The 17,252-nt window shown below is 47.0% G+C and overlaps 1 protein-coding gene across 3 annotated transcripts in view; it reads right to left on the bottom strand.

The window, feature by feature from the left end:
- Positions 1–14,211, bottom strand: part of HIP1 (huntingtin interacting protein 1) — a 114,644-nt gene extending 100,433 nt beyond the window's left edge. For 2 of the 3 annotated variants that reach the window (XR_012897130.2, XM_089772158.1), the window contains exon 1: positions 13,998–14,211. Coding sequence is in view for 2 of the 3 variants with exons in the window: in XM_089772158.1 (XP_089628284.1) it covers positions 13,998–14,111 (114 nt within the window). In the remaining variant the exon portion in view is untranslated. The remainder of the gene's footprint in view (positions 1–13,997) is intronic. The other variant, XM_075905021.2, reaches the window with a different exon arrangement.
- Between the last annotated feature and the right edge of the window lie 3,041 nt (positions 14,212–17,252).

The raw sequence follows: 17,252 nt of genomic DNA, 5'->3' as shown, positions 1-17,252 counted from the left end.
TTCTATTTGCCTTTCTGACCGCCACAGCACACTGTGTGGAAGTTTTCAGAGAACTATCCACGCTAACTCCAAGATCTCTTTCCTGATTTGTCATAGCCAAATTAGCCCCCATCATATTATATGTATAGTTGGGGTTATTTTTTCCAACGTGCATTACTTTACACTTATCCACATTAAACTTCATTTGCCATTTTGTTGCCCAATCACTCAGTTTTGTGAGATCTTTTTGAAATTCTTCACAGTCTGCTTCTGTCTTAACTGTCTTAAACAGTTTAGTATCATCCACAAACTTTACTACCTCGCTGCTTGCCCCTTTCTCTAGATCATTTATGAATAAGTTGAATAGGATTGGTACTAGGACTGACCCTTGGGGGACACCACTAGTTACCCCTCTCCATTCTGAAAATTTACCATTTATTCCTAGCCTTTGTTTCCTGTCTTTTAACCAGTTCTCAATCCATGAAAGGACCTTCCCTCTTATCCCATGACAATGTAATTTAAACAAGAGCCTTTGCTGAGGGACTTTGTCAAAGGCTTTCTCAGGAAAAAAAGACACTCTCCTGCTTAGAGCACCCTAGAGCTTTTGGATCTTTGCACTGATTCATCACTGATATCACAGCTGCGAGTGATGCACAGGAATTGAGACACATATGGTTTGTAGAGCCCTTTGTGTGAAGGGATACAATGAAGACACTGTACATTGCAGAGCCAAGATAAAGGAACTCTGGAAGGCATATCAGAGTATGCCTTCCCCAAAAGGCAAAGGAGACAAACAGCCAATCTTGTGCTACACTCAAAACATGCCGCTTTTATGAAGAACTGGACACAATGCTGTGTGGGGACCCACACACACACAACCAAGGAGAATGTGGATACTTCCCATAGCACAGAGTCAGAAACAAGAGTTAAACCTGGAGGCAGAAGTTATTGAAGAAGAGGTCGAAGTGGACAAGAAAGTGAAGTTCAATCCAGTGCCAATGCGTGTGCCAGGCAGCGAGGAATTGTTCTCAAGTCACGAGGCTTATGAGGACTCTCGGCAACTGGACATGGAACATGAGGCAAGGGAAGAGACCCAGAGTCATGAAACAAGGGAAGAGATGCACGATAATCGCTGTATTGCAGGTGGGGGCAGCCATGGGGGACAGTAAGTTTCTCTAGTGAAGCTGGGGGAGGGGGTGGCAATGTGGGAAATTGCTCTTGTAGCTGGGATGGCAGCATGAAGCAACCAGCGGCTTTATTTCTGTGAGCTGGCTAAGCCCTGCCTGGGTCTGCGCTACCTTCAAACAGCATTGACGTACACAGAGTTATTAACAGACTCTTGCAGGGAGATAGTGCTGAACCTTTTCCTGGTGTCGTCATTAATTGTCTCATGCAGATTCCATGACAGGGCTGCCATCTCTCCACCGCCATGGCACTACACTCTCCCAACTCATTCCTCAAACTGTGCTGCTGGAACCAGGCAGCACAGACTTGGGCTGCATAAGGAGTGAGGCGTCCCCCCACTCACATCCAAAAATGGATCCCAGGTTTGCCCGTTAACCTTCGGCAGGGATGTGTCAGCCAGAGTAATGGCAGCCTGTGGACACATGTAGGATTATTACAAATTGGTTCCATGTCATTCCTGACCAATAGGAGCTGTGGGAAACGGTGTCCTGGTCTACGCCGCTTCCTACAGCTCCAATTGGCCATAGATTACCATTCCCAGCCAATGGAAGCTACAATCGCCCACACCCACCGAGACATAGGTAAACATAGCATGCAGGGGCTAAGCCCAGTGAACTGCCACCACTGCTGTATGCCCACACACTCATTTTCGGGGAGGTAATGGTTCTTCTCCAGCACACTCCACTTACCATGAAAGCTGATCATCACTGTGAGGTTTCCCAATAAAATTACCCTCCTTAGCACCAAGCATCTCACTTGAAAGACATCAATAAAGACAAATGTGATGCAGTTTTCCATGAATTTATTTTGTATGACACAGTTCACACCACTCACTCCATGCGGAAACTTGTAATATCCGTTGGGTTCATAAGAATGCTTCGCTCAAGATCAGCAGTGGGATGAGGGAGGGAAGCAACCCCAACACACAGAAATGTCAGTGCCCCTTGTAGTAAGATGAAGGCTTAAAACATAACCCAATGCAGCACAGCCCTGGCCTGAGGCCTAGTGAACAACAGACAAAACATGGATAATGTAAAGCAAAGCTAAGCAGTGAGCAAGAGGCAGGCCCCAGCCCACAGAACTTGGCATGAAAGGCTTGAGAGCGCAAAACACTAATTGGTGCTAGGTACTGACTGTAGAACAATAATTGGTACTGGTCATAAGTGGAAAGCACATGATATCACTAGCTCATTAAAAAAGACCTCGGTACCCAAGACCTGAGGTACAGGGTGATGGGTGGTATCTAAGTAACATCAGAGGGTGGCAACCTGATACGTCAGCAGTGAGGTGTGATTTGTTGTACCTGTCTTGGGGGCGGGGGGACAGTCTTTGTATGACATAGGGGCAGTGGAAATTTCCCATTGACTGAGTCATTCCATTGTGGCAAGTACATATGCATAGTGGCTCAGTAGAGTCTACTGACAGCTATGACTGTACGTCGCTTAACAATAAATCTGGCCTGGTACCTTCAATCCTTATCTGGTTTGTGGTCTTTGGGGGCTCTCTCGGGGTCTGCTGTGGAGACTAAGTGCACAAGTCGACATGGCCCACATCGAGCACACCCACAAGCAGCCTTCTGGTCATCATCATCAATGGAGCCAGAAACCTGTGAGGACACCTCAGCAGTAAATCCCGACCACTCCCTGAATAACTACACCCCTCATTGTCAGACTGGCTCATGGCCACCCTATTGGCTCTGGCAGCACAAGTGTCTGGCAGTTCAAACTACATCCAGGCGCTGTGGCTCACTGCTCCACCCACAGGCAAACACTGCACCCTGACTCTCACACAAATTATGTAAGCAACAACATGCGGTCACCACCTCGGGGCTATGAACCTCCAAAAAGAAAGCCCCAGCCAGCAGATTTCTGTACAGGTCACTGTTCCTGAAGATGCCCCATGCACCTTTCCACTCCACCCCAAATTTATGTCTGTGAAATGCCCACAGTGATCCATGAGCACATGAAGCACCATTGAGAGGATGCCCTCTGACTGATGTGCTCTGTGGCAAGGTGAGGTGGTGCTATAATGGGAAAACGTGGGCCATCAATTCCCTCACCAGTTTGGAAAGCCCATGTCAGCAAAGCCAGCTACTAGGTCATCCAAATTTACCAGAGTCACAGTCCTACGCAGCAAAATGTAATGTACTTTTCTGCATGCTTGCAAAAGTGCTGCCCTGACGGCAGACTTCCCCACTCCAAACTGATTTGCAACTGAACTGTAGCAACTGGGAGTCACCAGCTTCCACAAAGCAATGGCAACAGGCTTCTCTACCGAGAGAGCAGCTCTAATTCAGGTGGCAGCTCAGTGCACAGCTCCAGGAAGGTTCCCTTATGCATCCAGAAGTTCTGAAGCCACTCGTCTTCAGCCCCCACCTGCATGATTATGTGATCCCACCACTCAGTGCTGACTTCCCTAATTCACAAACCTCAGGGGTCACTGTACCAGACTGTATTTGCAAAAACAACGAGGCGTCCTGTGGCACCTTAGGAACTAACAGATTTATTGGGGCTCTACAGTGCACAGCTGTTCTGTGACAGCCCAGTGCAATGCCACTTCACTACTATCACTATCACTCACCTTGTCATCTGCATCCGACTTGTCTTCCTCTGCTATTAAGTGCATAAGTTGCTCTGCTGCAGTGTGACACGTCCTAAGCACATTGAACACAACATGAGCGAGAAATCTGGAATCCAGGATTTCTCATAGCAGATGATGGAGTTGGCAGCAAGTACTGTCATTCAAATGGCGCAAAAGTAAGCCAAAAGTCCCAGGAGGGCTAGGAAGCAAAGAGGTGGCTGATGGGACTTTTGCATGTTCCCAAAATGTCTAGCGCTACACTGCGCATTCCCACAGTTCTTAGCAACTGAAGGTGACGTCAGGCACCGTGGGATGCATACCCACATTGTGTTGCTCTTTCTGTCGACAGGGGAGCTAACAATGTGGTCATGATATGTCGACAGAAAGTAGCAGTGTAAACATGATTTGACAGCTTTCTTTCTTCTTTTTCATTTATGAATGTTGACAGTACTTTCTTAGCCAAATAAACCTCTAACAAGGATTCACTCAAAACAGACCAGATGACTCATGTTCTTTAGTTACTAGAGTCAACTACAATTCCAGTTCTGTTACGATTCCTATTTAAGTCACTGGAAATTGAGGATTTGGAGGCTGAATGTCCTAAGAGCTCATTTTTCCAAAGGTGAAAGTGTAGTCAACTAATCCACTGTATCACATACTCCCTTAGGACAGGTTCATCTGGCTTAATTTGTCACTTTCCACAGACAAGAGCTATTTTTCTCTATTCTCTGCAAGTGTCAACATGATTCTTTAAATATCTGCTTGCAAAAGCTATATATAGTAACACACTGGCACTTAAGAAAGGAGCCTTATTTCCTTTGTAAGACTTGATGTTCTTAGCAAAACTGATGGATGGCTAGAACATCAGAACCACTGATAAAAGAACAGGTTTTTAAAATGTTCTGCTAGCAGTAAACCAGCATTTCCCATTATGCCTGTGACTGGACCCATTTTGTGTAGGGATGTTAGATACCGTGAAATTAAATAATCGTGTAACCACTACAGATTTTAGTGGCTACACAACTATTCAATAGTTCCCAGGAGTGGGGCTGGCAGCCAGTGCACTCCCAGCCCCATTCCTGAGGAACCCCCTGCCACCAGGTGCTGTTGTCTCTGTATCAGAGGCAGTAGCACGGAGTGGCAGTCGGAGCTGGTCCACAAAAGGACCAGCTCCTGGCACAGAGAGGCTCCTGACTGCCACCCTGTGCTGCTGCCTCTGAAAGAGAGGAAGCAGGGCGGGGGTGGAGGGGCACAGCCCCTGTCTGTGGGGGCCTTGAGCTCCCTGCAGACAGAGGCTGCTCCACAGCACACTCCTGTCTTCTCCCCTGCCCCACTGCCTCTGATGGGGGGGAAGGGAGAGCAGGTGAAGCCAGTGCTCATGAAGAGCCATCTTAAAAGCCAGCTCCCCACCCATATTGGCTCCTGCCTGCCCAACCCCACTGCTGCCTCTGATAGCCACTTGTACCAGTTCCCAACTGCCCCCCTTATCCTCCACACTGCTGCCTCTCTGTCAGAGGCAGCAGCATTGGGGAGGGGATGGCAGGCAGCTCCATAGTATCCAGGGCTCATGGGGAGCCAGCTTAAAAGCAACTTCTTAGGGGCACCGGCTCCTGCCACCCCCTTACTGCTTCTGGGGAGGGGAGGAAGTGTGTGTAGTCGACAGGATTAACCAATAAACCCAGATTTATCAGTTAATTGTGTAGTCGACTACACACGTGACATCCCTAATTTTGTGCCAATGTACCTCTTGCAGGCATGCCCAATCCAGTGAACAGGGCTGCAATGGTCCAAGCCAGAAAACAGTTTGGCCCATTATGCACATGAGATGAGAAATGAGACGGGAGGGGAGACAGCAATCTCCCCCATACATTATTATATTTAATGCTATCAGTTTTGGCTGCAAAGGCAACCAAGGACTGTACTCTCCAGCCCAGCTATTGAGATTTGCAGTGAGCCGCTTTCAAGATGTGTTTTGGTAAAGAAATTAAAGTTACACCACCAACTTAAAAATAGAAATCACACTTCCATTTCCTAAGATTTTACTTTCTGTGGTTACAAGTAAGACTTCAGATTACTAATACATAAAAAAAAAAATCACAAAGAGCCTCTTTCTATTCAGTTTATTTAGTGCATCTGACATCACTATGTGTCTAGTCAATTTCCCATGTCCACATACACATATTGTAGGGATTGTTACCATACAACACCCTTCCCAGCTCCCAGGGGAAAATGCATCGTGGCATTAATACATAGCATATATTTCCAATTATAAGTGCCTGAATGCGCTCATGTAGACAAGAGAGACAAGGAACAATGGTCTCAAGTTGCAATGTGAGAGATCTAGGTTGAATATTAGGAAAAATGATTTCCCTAGGAGGATAGCAAAGCACTGGAATGGTTGCCTAAGGAGGTGGTGGAATCTCCATCCTTAGAGGTTAAGACCAAGCTTGACAAAGCCCTGGCTGGGATGCTTTGGCTGTACTGATCCTACTTTGAGAAAGGGGGTTTGACTAAATGACTTCCTGAGGTCTCCTCCAACCCTAATTTTCTATGATTCTAAGATGGGTGACATAATAGCTTTGCCCATCTCTCTGATATCCTGGGATTGACACAGCTGCAGTAACATTGCAAATACCAGTGTGGACAAGGCTTTTGCTATTTGAGTGGTGTACTGAAACAGTGTACAATATATAGAACATAAGAATGGCCGTACTGGGTCAGATCAAAGGTCCATCTAGCCCAGTAGCCTGTCTGCTGACAGTGGCCAGCACCAGGTGCCCCAGATGGGGTGGACCGAAGACAATGATCAAGCGATTTATCTCATGCCATCTATCTCCAGCCTCTGACAAACAGAGGCCAGGGACACCATTTCTATCCCCTGGCTAATATCCTTTTATGGACCTAGCCTCCATGAAATTATCTATCTTCTCTTTAAACTCTGTTACAGTCCTAGCCTTCACAGACTCATCTGGCAAGGAGTTCCACAGATTGACTATGTGCTGTGTGAAGAAGAACTTTCTTTTATTAGTTTTAAACCTGCTACCCATTAAGTTCATTTGGTGTCCTCTAGTTCTTCTATTATGGGAACTAATAAATAACTTTTCTTTATCCACCCTCTCCACACCACTCATGATTTTATATACCTCTATCATATTCCCCCTTAGTCTCTGAAAAGTCCCAGTCACTTTAGCCTCTCTTCATATGGGACCCGTTCCAAACCCCTAATCATTTTAGTTGCCCTTTTCTGAACGCTTTCTAAGGCCAAAATATCTTTTTTGAGGTGAGGAGACCACATCTGTACACAGTATTCAAGATGTGGGCGTACCATGGTTTTATACAGGGGCATTAAGATATTCTGTGTCTTGTTTTCTATTCCTTTCTTTTTTGCCTTTTTCACCGCCGCTGCACACTGTGTGGAAGTTTTCAGAGAACTATCCATGATAACTCCAAGAACTCTTTCCTGATTGGTCATAGCCAAATTAGCTCCCATCATATTATATGTACAGTTGAGGTTATTTTTTCCAATGTGCATTACTTTACACTTATCCACATTAAATTTCATTTGCCATTTTGTTGCCCAATCACTAGAAATGGACTGGTCCTTCAACAAAAAATAAATCCTTCCGGAAAACCCCTGGCTAGAAGGACAGATCATTTAAATACAGGCAAAAAGTAGACCATGTTTGTAAGCTGGTCTTTCAAGTGAAGTTGCTATTCTGAGGGCACATTTCCTTTTCCCGCTTATGCTATCTCCTTGTATCCATCTCCCTTTGAAAATAATCGGTACCATCCTGAGAAAAGCACTTAGGCGTTTTCTGTAATACTTTACTGCTCTGTGGTACATCTCAGAATGTAGCACCATCTTTGTGCATTTTACCCTCCACACATGAATCCTTCCTGCAGTCTCACTTTAAAAAAATATTTGGCTTATTCAACAGCTGAACATCTTGTCTCTGCCAAACTAGGCAAAAATTCAGTTAGTACACAGCATGAATCACTTCTCTGTCCCCAGCATCACAACTGCATCCCCTAAGGACAAATGCAAGAGAAGGGAGACAGGGAAATCAAAGTAGATTGGATTGCAGTAAAATGCCTAACCTAAGGAAATTCCAGACCTTTAGCTTCAAACCTCTCCTCCAGGGCTTTAGCCTCCACAAGCATTTTAAAGGCTTGTCCAGAATAGTTACTACTAGAACAGACTCTTTGACAGAGAAAGAATCATTTCCAGAGGATTCATATATCAGACTGAATTAAATGCTACAGAAAACACAAGTAACAACATTTCTATCAATGTGGGTCACGATTCATTACTTTTGTTGCCCCCCGTCCCCCACTGCCAGCATTGTTGCTCAGCTCTTAAAATTTGTTCCATTTCAGCTGCTACAACAAACACCAGCAGATCCAAACAAGTCAAATACAGACAGTAAGCTAGGCAGTCGTTTGAAAAGCCCTCACACATCCACATGCAATTATAAACACTTATCTGGTTTTATATCTATATGACAGTAGTACCTACAAGATCTCACTGTCTTTACCGCTCAGCTTTTCCATTATAAATCATCTGTGTTGATGGCTAAAGAAAAGCAGGGCACTTATGGATATGTAAAAAACAAGAACAGGCAGTTTAACCTCAGCTGTTCTAGTGGAGGTTCTTTCATTCAGCAGGAAGTCCGTCAAGAGCTGGCATACACGCACTGGAGCAGTGTAAAAATAACGCTATTTGGATCTATCTTCATGTTTGCTCCACAAAGCAATATGAGGAACTCTCCTTCCAAAGCCAGGGAAAAGAAGACAGCATTTCCGCCAGTGCAACATTCATTCTCATCTGGCCCAAAAGCCATAGATTAGCTTTGTCAGAGGAAAAACCATTAAAATCAGAATCCTCGTGTAGTATCAGAAGCCTAATGAAACATTCTCACCATATTCAGAGTACTCCAATACTGATCTCATACCACATAGGATGAGTCATGACAAAAAACAGATGGCAGTTATCCAACAGGACCAAATAACCATTTTGACATGTCTTTTCCGCTTGGAGTACACCTCTGACATAGGACATTCCTCTTCCCAGAAGAGCAGGCAGATACTGAGGTGCATTGGGAATGGGCTGGTGATTATGGAAATATAGGCAAATCTTGATTTTATAAAGGTCTTGGGAAACAGATTAATGTTTTGTATGAAAAAAATCACTGTTTCAAATACATTAATGGAGGTTAGGTCCTTCAATGGCTATTAGCCAGGATGGGTAGGAATGATGTCTCTAGCCTCTGTTTCTCTGGAGGTGGGTGACAGGGGAGAGATCACGTGACGATTACCTGTTGTGATCCCTCCCTCTGGGGCATCTGGTATTGGCCACTGTCAACAGATAGAATACTGGAAGAGATGGAACTTTGGTCTGACCCAGTATGGACATATTATTCTTATGTTCTTAAATACAGAATAGGTTCTATGCAAAATTTGGAAGCATGGATGAGAAAAGTGTTGAGTAACCAGTGTTTGGAAAAATCACCCTGTGATGGAGCAAATGAATCTCCATCACCATGCCCTGAGATTTCCAGCTACCAAAGATAAGAGAGACAGCATCTTGCTCGGTGCTGATAAATACTCAAGAAACAAATGCTGCACAATTTGGCCCTATAAACAGCTTCCTGAACCTTGCTAGCTTGTGCTTGAGACCCTGATGTTCACATATTGTGTCCCCCCCATTTAGAACTTATATTTTCAAAAAAAATGAAAGTTAGGAGATGTTCCAAGCTTTGCACCATCTTTTGTTGTTGATTGCATTAACGTCTTCTGATGCTTTGCTATTTGAACTAACCATATAAGGGTGTGCCTACACAGCAGTGTTATTTCGGAATAACTAGCATTATTCCAAAATAACAATGTGAGCATCTACACAGCAATTCCCTTATTTTGAAATAACATTGAAATAACGGATGGCTTATTCCGCCTTCTGTAAACCTCATTCCACAAGGAATAACCCCTCTTCCAAAATAGCTATTTTGAAATAGCTGCAGTGTGGATGCTCCACTGCTGCTATTTCAAAATAGCTCCTGAGCAGGGCCATTCTAAGTAATTTCTCCCCAGTGCTTCCTGAGACTCTAAATCGAGATAGGCTCCCCTAATGTAGATGCGCTGCCTCAAACTAATTTTGAGGTTTCCCTATTTTTGGAATATGTCTTCAGGAATAGCTTATTCCAAAATGAGCGTGCAGTGTAGATGTATCCTAAGTGTTAAAGCACCATTACCTGACTAATAAAGTTTGTTTTCTGTGGAGAAGAAGGGGCTCTCAAGGGAATACTTATACAGGCAGTCCCCGGGTTACGTACAAGATAGGGACTGTAGGTTTGTTCTTAAGTTGAATTTGTATGTAAGTCGGAACTGGTACATATTGTAGGGGAAACTCTAGCCAAACATTTCTCCAGAGCTCAGTTTTATTCTCCCACACCTCACTTCCCTCAGTCCTTTATGCTCAAGCTGAGGTGTCTGCTGAGAAAAGCCGCTCCGCCTCTCCCTAGTCTGCTGGGGGGGGGGGGGGCGGGCGCTAGCTTCACGTCTCCCTGGTCTGCTGGGGGGAAGCAGCTAGTGCGGGGTTGTCTCACCCCGTTTGTAAGTAGGGATCTGATGTAAGTCGGATCCATGTAACCCGGGGACTACCTGTACTACATATTTGAGCCAAGGATCCCATTAGCCTGGGCAGACTCAGAACTTGCTGTCCTCTATTAGTTGGAATAAAGAAAGTGCTTCACGTCTGAAATAAATAGGCTTCACTGTTTTCTACAGTCGCTGAATCATACTTGAGACACTGGTCTTGAGTGATGATTGCAATCAATTCCCTTTAGGATCTCTTAGGTTGCAAGGCTAGTCCCAATTTCAAATTTAGGGCTTTAAAGGATTTTTCTATACTTCCAAGAGAAGAACAGGAGTCTTTATTCAAAACCTCCAATCCAGGCATGTCTCTCTCTAATAAACCCAGAACGGAGCCTTGCTCTGTGTTTCTTCCATCAGGACATTAACAACATACTCTGGTTGTTTCCCACCTCAGCAACCAGTACTGTCTTTTCTGTGGTCTCCCTTCCACCCCATCTTTTCCCATTCAGTTTTTGATCATAGTTAGGTTGCTGGTGTGCTGAAACCACAGCCTACCACACTCATCAATATTGTGCCTTACTTCTACATGCTCCCCCGTTGGTCTCTCTATCCACCTGGTACTATCATACTTGGATAGTAAGCTGTCCAGGTCAGAGACCATCTTTTTGTTGTGTTTGTTCAATGCCTAGCCCACTGGGGTCCTGGTTCCCAACTGGTGCTCTTAGGCACAACAGTAACACCACTCCGATTAGCAATCCCAATCCCTTCTTCTCTTTCCACACAGAGGGCCAGATTCTTTGTAGCCCTGCCCCTTGTGCAGTCATTTACACCAATGAGTGCAAAGTGGGTATAAAATGCTACTAGATCAAAATGGCAGCAGTTTTCACTGGTTCAAGTGACTCCACAAGGAGCAGAACAATAGGGTAGCTTCCCCAAATTTCCTATATTACATCAGTTGCAGCACTCTCCCCCAACTCTGCTCTTTCCATCTACAGATAAACTCTCCTGCTTTACACAGTCTTTGGCCTGGCCAAGCATCTCTCCCAGCTGATCCATCTGTCACTTTCTGCTGCTTCCAAGTCTGTGCCTTCTGACATGCCACCCACTTATGCTTAAAGCAGCCTCCCAATTAGCATCCAGGTACCCTCTTCGAGGGGGGGGGGAAAAAAAAAAGAAAACAAACCCTGCCTCTAGCAAGAAGCATTACAACTACTAAAAGTCCCTCTGTTCTAGTTGTGTATTGTACTTGCTTGTGACTTTCGGTTAATGGGCAGGAACACTGTAATTTGTGTTGGAATATTGTTCTTTATGTATATTAACATACAAAATTAGACAGCTACACAGTAATAACAATCTGCGAGCATACTGGAATTGCCTCCATGGGGATGCAATGCTATTTAAGCGAACATAAACTCTCTACAAAACAAAGTGCATGCTGCACACACACACGCACACAGAAAGTCCTCTGTAAAGATAACTAGAGTGAGTGTTCTTTTAGAATATTAGTGAATTGCACAAATCTAAAGGTATGAATGAGACATTTCAAAGCAACAGGCTGTGACGTAGTGGGGGTAACTTGCTAAGGCTGTGATGACCTCTGCAGTCTGGACATTATGCAAAGGGGGCTCCAAACCTGTCTGACCAGCCACCCCCCATGGGGAGAAACAAAGGAAGGTGGAATGCCGCCCCTGGCTGGGGGGCAGGGCTGGAGGAGAGTTAGTTAGTTTTCTGTCTGGGAGCATGTAGGAAGCAGCCTCAGCAACTGGCTGGGGGGTTTAGAAGCCAGAGCCCCCACCCCATATCAAGGGGGGCTGAGGCATCCTAGGCCTGCCCTGTAACCTGGTGACATCTGTGCTGTGCTGTATTCTGGAGAGGCAATAAACTCCCTCTGTTCTACCGGCTGGTGGAGTCTGTTCGTGCCCTTTCGGGGGTGCAGGAGGCGGGGGACCCCAACGCGCCGTCACACAGGCATATAATAAATCCTACAGCATACTGGAACAGCTATCAAAATATGCACTTCAAACCAAAGGGGAAGATTCACAACCAAACACTTTACTGATTCCATTAAACATTGTATGATCATATGCGAGCTACGAGCCTCACTAGAGGAGCTCTTAATGCTTATCAGGAATTTCTCTGGAAACCAATGTAATGATACTGGTGAAATGTGAGAGGACGCCTTGGTGTGCATTACCATTGAGGTATATGCATTTGGAGTTAATTGCAAGATGGGACTCTCTTCTTTTAAAGGACATTACACTCATCTTTACAAGATCTATGGAAACATACTTGTATCCAACTGTAGATAAAATTCTTGAGAACCTAAAATCTTTTGACGAATAAAATCTGCTGGCATGAGCTAGTCCTATGTAGAATAGACCAAGGACTAATCTCCTTGACTTCCTTCAGGTTACTCCCCCAACTCGAACAAGCCTCTCCCAATGAAGGTGGAAACCAGGGCCCAGGAGACTGCTGTTTCTCATTTATCTGAAACACTACAACAACTATGGACTGCAGTTACTGCTCTTGGGTATATCTGTCAAAATCATCTCCTCTCCCAAATATGTGCCTTTCACATGATCTATAGTTTCACACTTTCAACTTCTGCCCCATCTCAGTGCATACTTAAAATATCACTATGTGATGAAACAATACATTATACACCTGAGCCTCCCCAATTCTCCCCCCACCTTCCTTTGCTTCATCTGACTGTTTTATTGCAGGTCTAATTTAGATCAGGCTCTTGGGGAAAAGGTATGGTACCTAACAACATTGAAGGTAGAGAAGGCACTTAGATGGCAGTATGTGGTGGGTGATAAATGGACAGATAGCCAGACAGACTGACTGGACAGGGGAGAGCATTTGAGGCTGGATTCCTAGACTGGCCATGTCTGTGTCTTGCCTTCATTGCCTACAGCTATGTCATACTCACCTCTCATATCCCTGACTCTCAAGTGAATGCAATATCTTGGTTCTGCAAGAACCTGAGCACTTACGCAATACAGTGGCCCCTATCCAGCCAATGCTGCCATCCCATCATCAGCCCCCCAATATTCAAACGGCTCAACACCCTTCCTCCACCCCCCACTGATCCCACCCCCATCCACTGCCCTCCATCAGTCCCCATCTCACCCTCCCAACACCTCCCTCATCAGCCCCCATAAATCTCCCTCCATCAACCCTTCAATGCCCCCACTGCTACCCTCATCCCCCACCATCCCCACCCCTCTACAGCCACTCTCACCACCAGCCCCTCCAACACCTCCCATCCCCCTCCCTCAGCCCCCAATGCTGCTGCCCTCCGCAGCCCCCTCATCCCACCACCAGCCCCCCACACCCCACTGCTCAACATCCCCACCCCACCTCTAACCCACCCCGCCCCTCCACAGCCCCCCCACACCCTGCCCCTCACAGCCCCCTCATCCCACCACCAGCCCCCACACACCCCCACCCCGCCCCTCTCCCCCTCCCCCCACACCCCCTGCCCCCCCACCCCACCCCGCCCCTCACCCCGCCCCTCCGCAGCCCCCTCATCCCACCACTAGCCCCCCACACCCCACTGCTCTAACCCACCCCCCCCTCCCAGCCCCCCACAGACCCCAGCCCCCCACACCCCCCTCACCCCCCCACCCCCCCGCCCCTCCGCAGCCCCCTCACCGCACCTGGCTGCGCTCGAAGCCTTCGCGCTCCGCCTCCAGGCCGCCGCCCCCGCGCCGGCTCAGCACCTTGGGCAGCGGGTTGGGCACCTGCTTCATGGAGCCGCTCACCCGGTCCATCCCGCCGCGCCGCGCGTCGCCTCAGCGGCACCCAGCCGCGCCGCGCGCAGCAGCCGCTACCCGGCCCGCCGCCCGCGGGACCCACGCCCGCGCCATTGGCCCGCGCGCCCGCCGCTCACACGGCAGCCACGCCCCGGCCCCCTCGGTCCCGCCCCTCTCACATCCCCTCTCTTTCATTGGCCAGTGCGAATGCCAATCTGTCTGAACTCCCTATTGGACCCTTGCCCCGCCTTCCCAGGGTGAGGCAGCTGCAGCTCCAACGAGAACTACCGCCTCCGCCCCGCCCCTTTCTCCGCCCCCTCCTCGCTCATTGGCTCTTGCTGACAGGGACCTGCCCCCCGCACACAGACCTGCCCCTTAATCCTCCTACTTTGCACTGGTTGGTCCCGGCGCCTGTCGCTTACCTTGGTACCCGGGCTGGGCGCCCTGAGCACACAGCAGTGCCCCCTCCCTCCCGCTGCAGTCTCCAGGCCGTGCTACCTGGGCTGTCCCGCTGGGCAGCTACAGCCAGGAGGAGATGCCCTCTGCCCAGGCCTCTGGGCTCTGGACAGGCTCCCCCCTGTCTGCATTACAGTGCATCCCACCCTGCTGCTGGGCCCGCACAGCACAGTTGGACACCTCACAACACAGATGGCTGCCAGAGGGAGTGGGGGTTCCCCTGGGATGAGACACGCTCCAGAAGTGGGCAGCCAGCCAAGGGGCAGAGCGTTCAGCGGGCGAAGGCTTTGGCCTCTTGTATGTTTCCTTTCAGAGATTTGAAAATGCGACTCTGCAGTGAGGTTATGAGCTTCTTCAGTCCGGCCTGCCCTGCTTGCGTGTTCACACAGCCCTCCTTACGCCGGGCAGGGTGTAAAACCTAGCATGGACCCTTCTGCCACAGAGGCTAGTCAGAGCCCCCAGGGTTTGTAAATGCAAATGAAATATGCAACTCTCTCCCTCCCCCCAAAGCAATGGGTGCTAACTTGTCCCTTGCCTTTGTTTCTCTGGAGGTGGGCAACAGGGGAGGGATCACGTGATGTACACCTGTTGTGATCCCTCCCTCTGCGGCATCTGGTATTGGCCACTGTCAGCAGACAGGACACTGGGCTGGATGAACCATTGTTCTGACCTAGTGTGGTCAGTCTGATGTCATTCTAGATTTTTCTCCCCTGTCGGGCTAATTTCACAGCCAGAATGCACCCTGAGTTGTGCTCTCCCAGTCCAGCTGGTGCATTCTGCAAGGAGCTGGTTCACATGTTGCCCATTATACTAAACGTTGTTAGTGCCTTGGCTTCTGATACTGCATCCTGTGGGAAACAGAAGAGACTGTTCAGAGAGGCAAACCCTTCTGTTTGTCTCAGCTCCCTGTCTCTCCTCTTGTCTCTAATGTGCTTCTTGGAAACCTGCCTCCTTCTCTGGGGCCAATCCCAGAGGAGGTTTAATGGGCATAATAATCCAGCCACAAGTAGGCCTGGAAAAATACATTAATAATTGAGGTGAAGTTATTGCTGAACAGTGATGAGAAGAGAACCTGAAAAAGGTGAGTAAGGACCATTCCATCTGGCTATCGTTCTTTTCACATAGAGCACCCACAGACTCTAGATGTGGCCTGAAGAAAGCAGGTGTCCCATGTCTCAGCACGTGGTCTTAGAGAGAGATGTGTCTTGATCTCTGGTGCGGGGGAATGGAGCATGGAATGATGGGATCTGTAGCACCTGTTTATTGGAGAGAAGGCAGGCTACGGTAATCTGGTCCATTTCATACGCATGGGGCCACTTGTGAGATTTTGGCAAGTTGCTGACATGGTTCTCGGGGGCAAAGCTTTATAAAGTCTCCTTGGCTTTAATATTGTGCCCTGTTTTGCTTCACATTATGTTTTGAAAGGTGTTTATCAGTTATCTATTGACTAGTGCAGAATATTTAATATGAGTCTGTCATTGCAACTCTTATAAATGTTTCCGAAAGTTTGTTTGTTTGTCCCAAAAGATCTCAGAAACGGTAAGAGCTAGAAACACCAAATTTTGCATGGATACTATTGATTTCCTAACTTAAATAACTGGATTGGTTATATCTCGAAATCAGTTCCCCCAGGCCCCAATTGGGCCCACTGTTAATTAGCTTTTAGTAGCGCCTGATCATAGAAACACAACATTTTGCACGGATACTACTGAATTCCTAACTTACAACCAATCCAGTGATGTATCTTGAAATTTCCCTCCCCCCCCCGAGCCCCAATTGGGCCCCTAGAGCCTCAATTGGGCCACTAATTAGCTTTTAGGCATTTGCAGGACTCTTCTGTTAAGCGTGTCACATAAACTGCAACTACAAGATCCTTTCCCTATGATAACAGAAAAAGTACTAGCTATGTTCATTTCTTAAAGTATTTCCAATAAAATATGCTATGTTAATGTCATTGACGTAGTTCATTCATCACACCTTTCACTATATTTTCCCCAGGTGACACCAGGTATTTCTGCTAGTTGTAAATATACCACAGTGGTAGGTTGTAAATCTAGGGGGAGGGGCAAAAGTAACCGGAAAGATTGGTGTGTCTTCTAGACTAGGGTACATCTCTTTTGTTTATGACTTGAGTTTGGTGTAGATCTGACATTTACATCAGGAAAGCAGATTTTGCAAAACATTCAATGTTTTCGGAAGAGATCTAATTGAGAAAGCATAAGGTGGGTTTTCAGAGTAATGAAACTAAGGGTGTGTCTAGACTACAGGGTTTTTGTGAAAAAACTTGACCTGCGTCTAGACTGCTGCCGCATTCTTTCGAAATTAAATCGAAAGAACGCGGCGGTTTTTTCGACTGCGGTAAACCTCATTTTATGAGGAAGAACACCTTTTTCCAAAAGGCTCTTTCAAAAAAAGGCGTTCTTGAATGCAAACAGGGCTTATTCGAAAGAGAGTATCCCGACTGCCTGGGTGCTCTCTTTTGAAAAAGCGGATCGCTTTTTTAAAAAGAAGTGGTTGCAGTCTAGATGCTCTCTTTCGAAAGAGGCTTGTAGTCTAGACATAGACTAAGTAAACACACACAGGATTATAGAACTAATTGAATAAGTAGGAATAAGACCCTCCGGAAAAGGGCACTTTTTCCGGAGGATCGGGGCCAGTCTAGACGCTCTTTTCCGGCTTTTTTAAAAGCCGGAAAAAAGCGGC

This window comes from Pelodiscus sinensis, chromosome 21 (assembly GCF_052426305.1).
Source record: "Pelodiscus sinensis isolate ZL-2025 chromosome 21, ASM5242630v1, whole genome shotgun sequence".
Lineage (NCBI taxonomy): Eukaryota > Metazoa > Chordata > Testudines > Trionychidae > Pelodiscus > Pelodiscus sinensis.
Note: the sequence above shows the minus strand (reverse complement) of the source record. Positions and strands in the feature narration are given on the sequence as shown.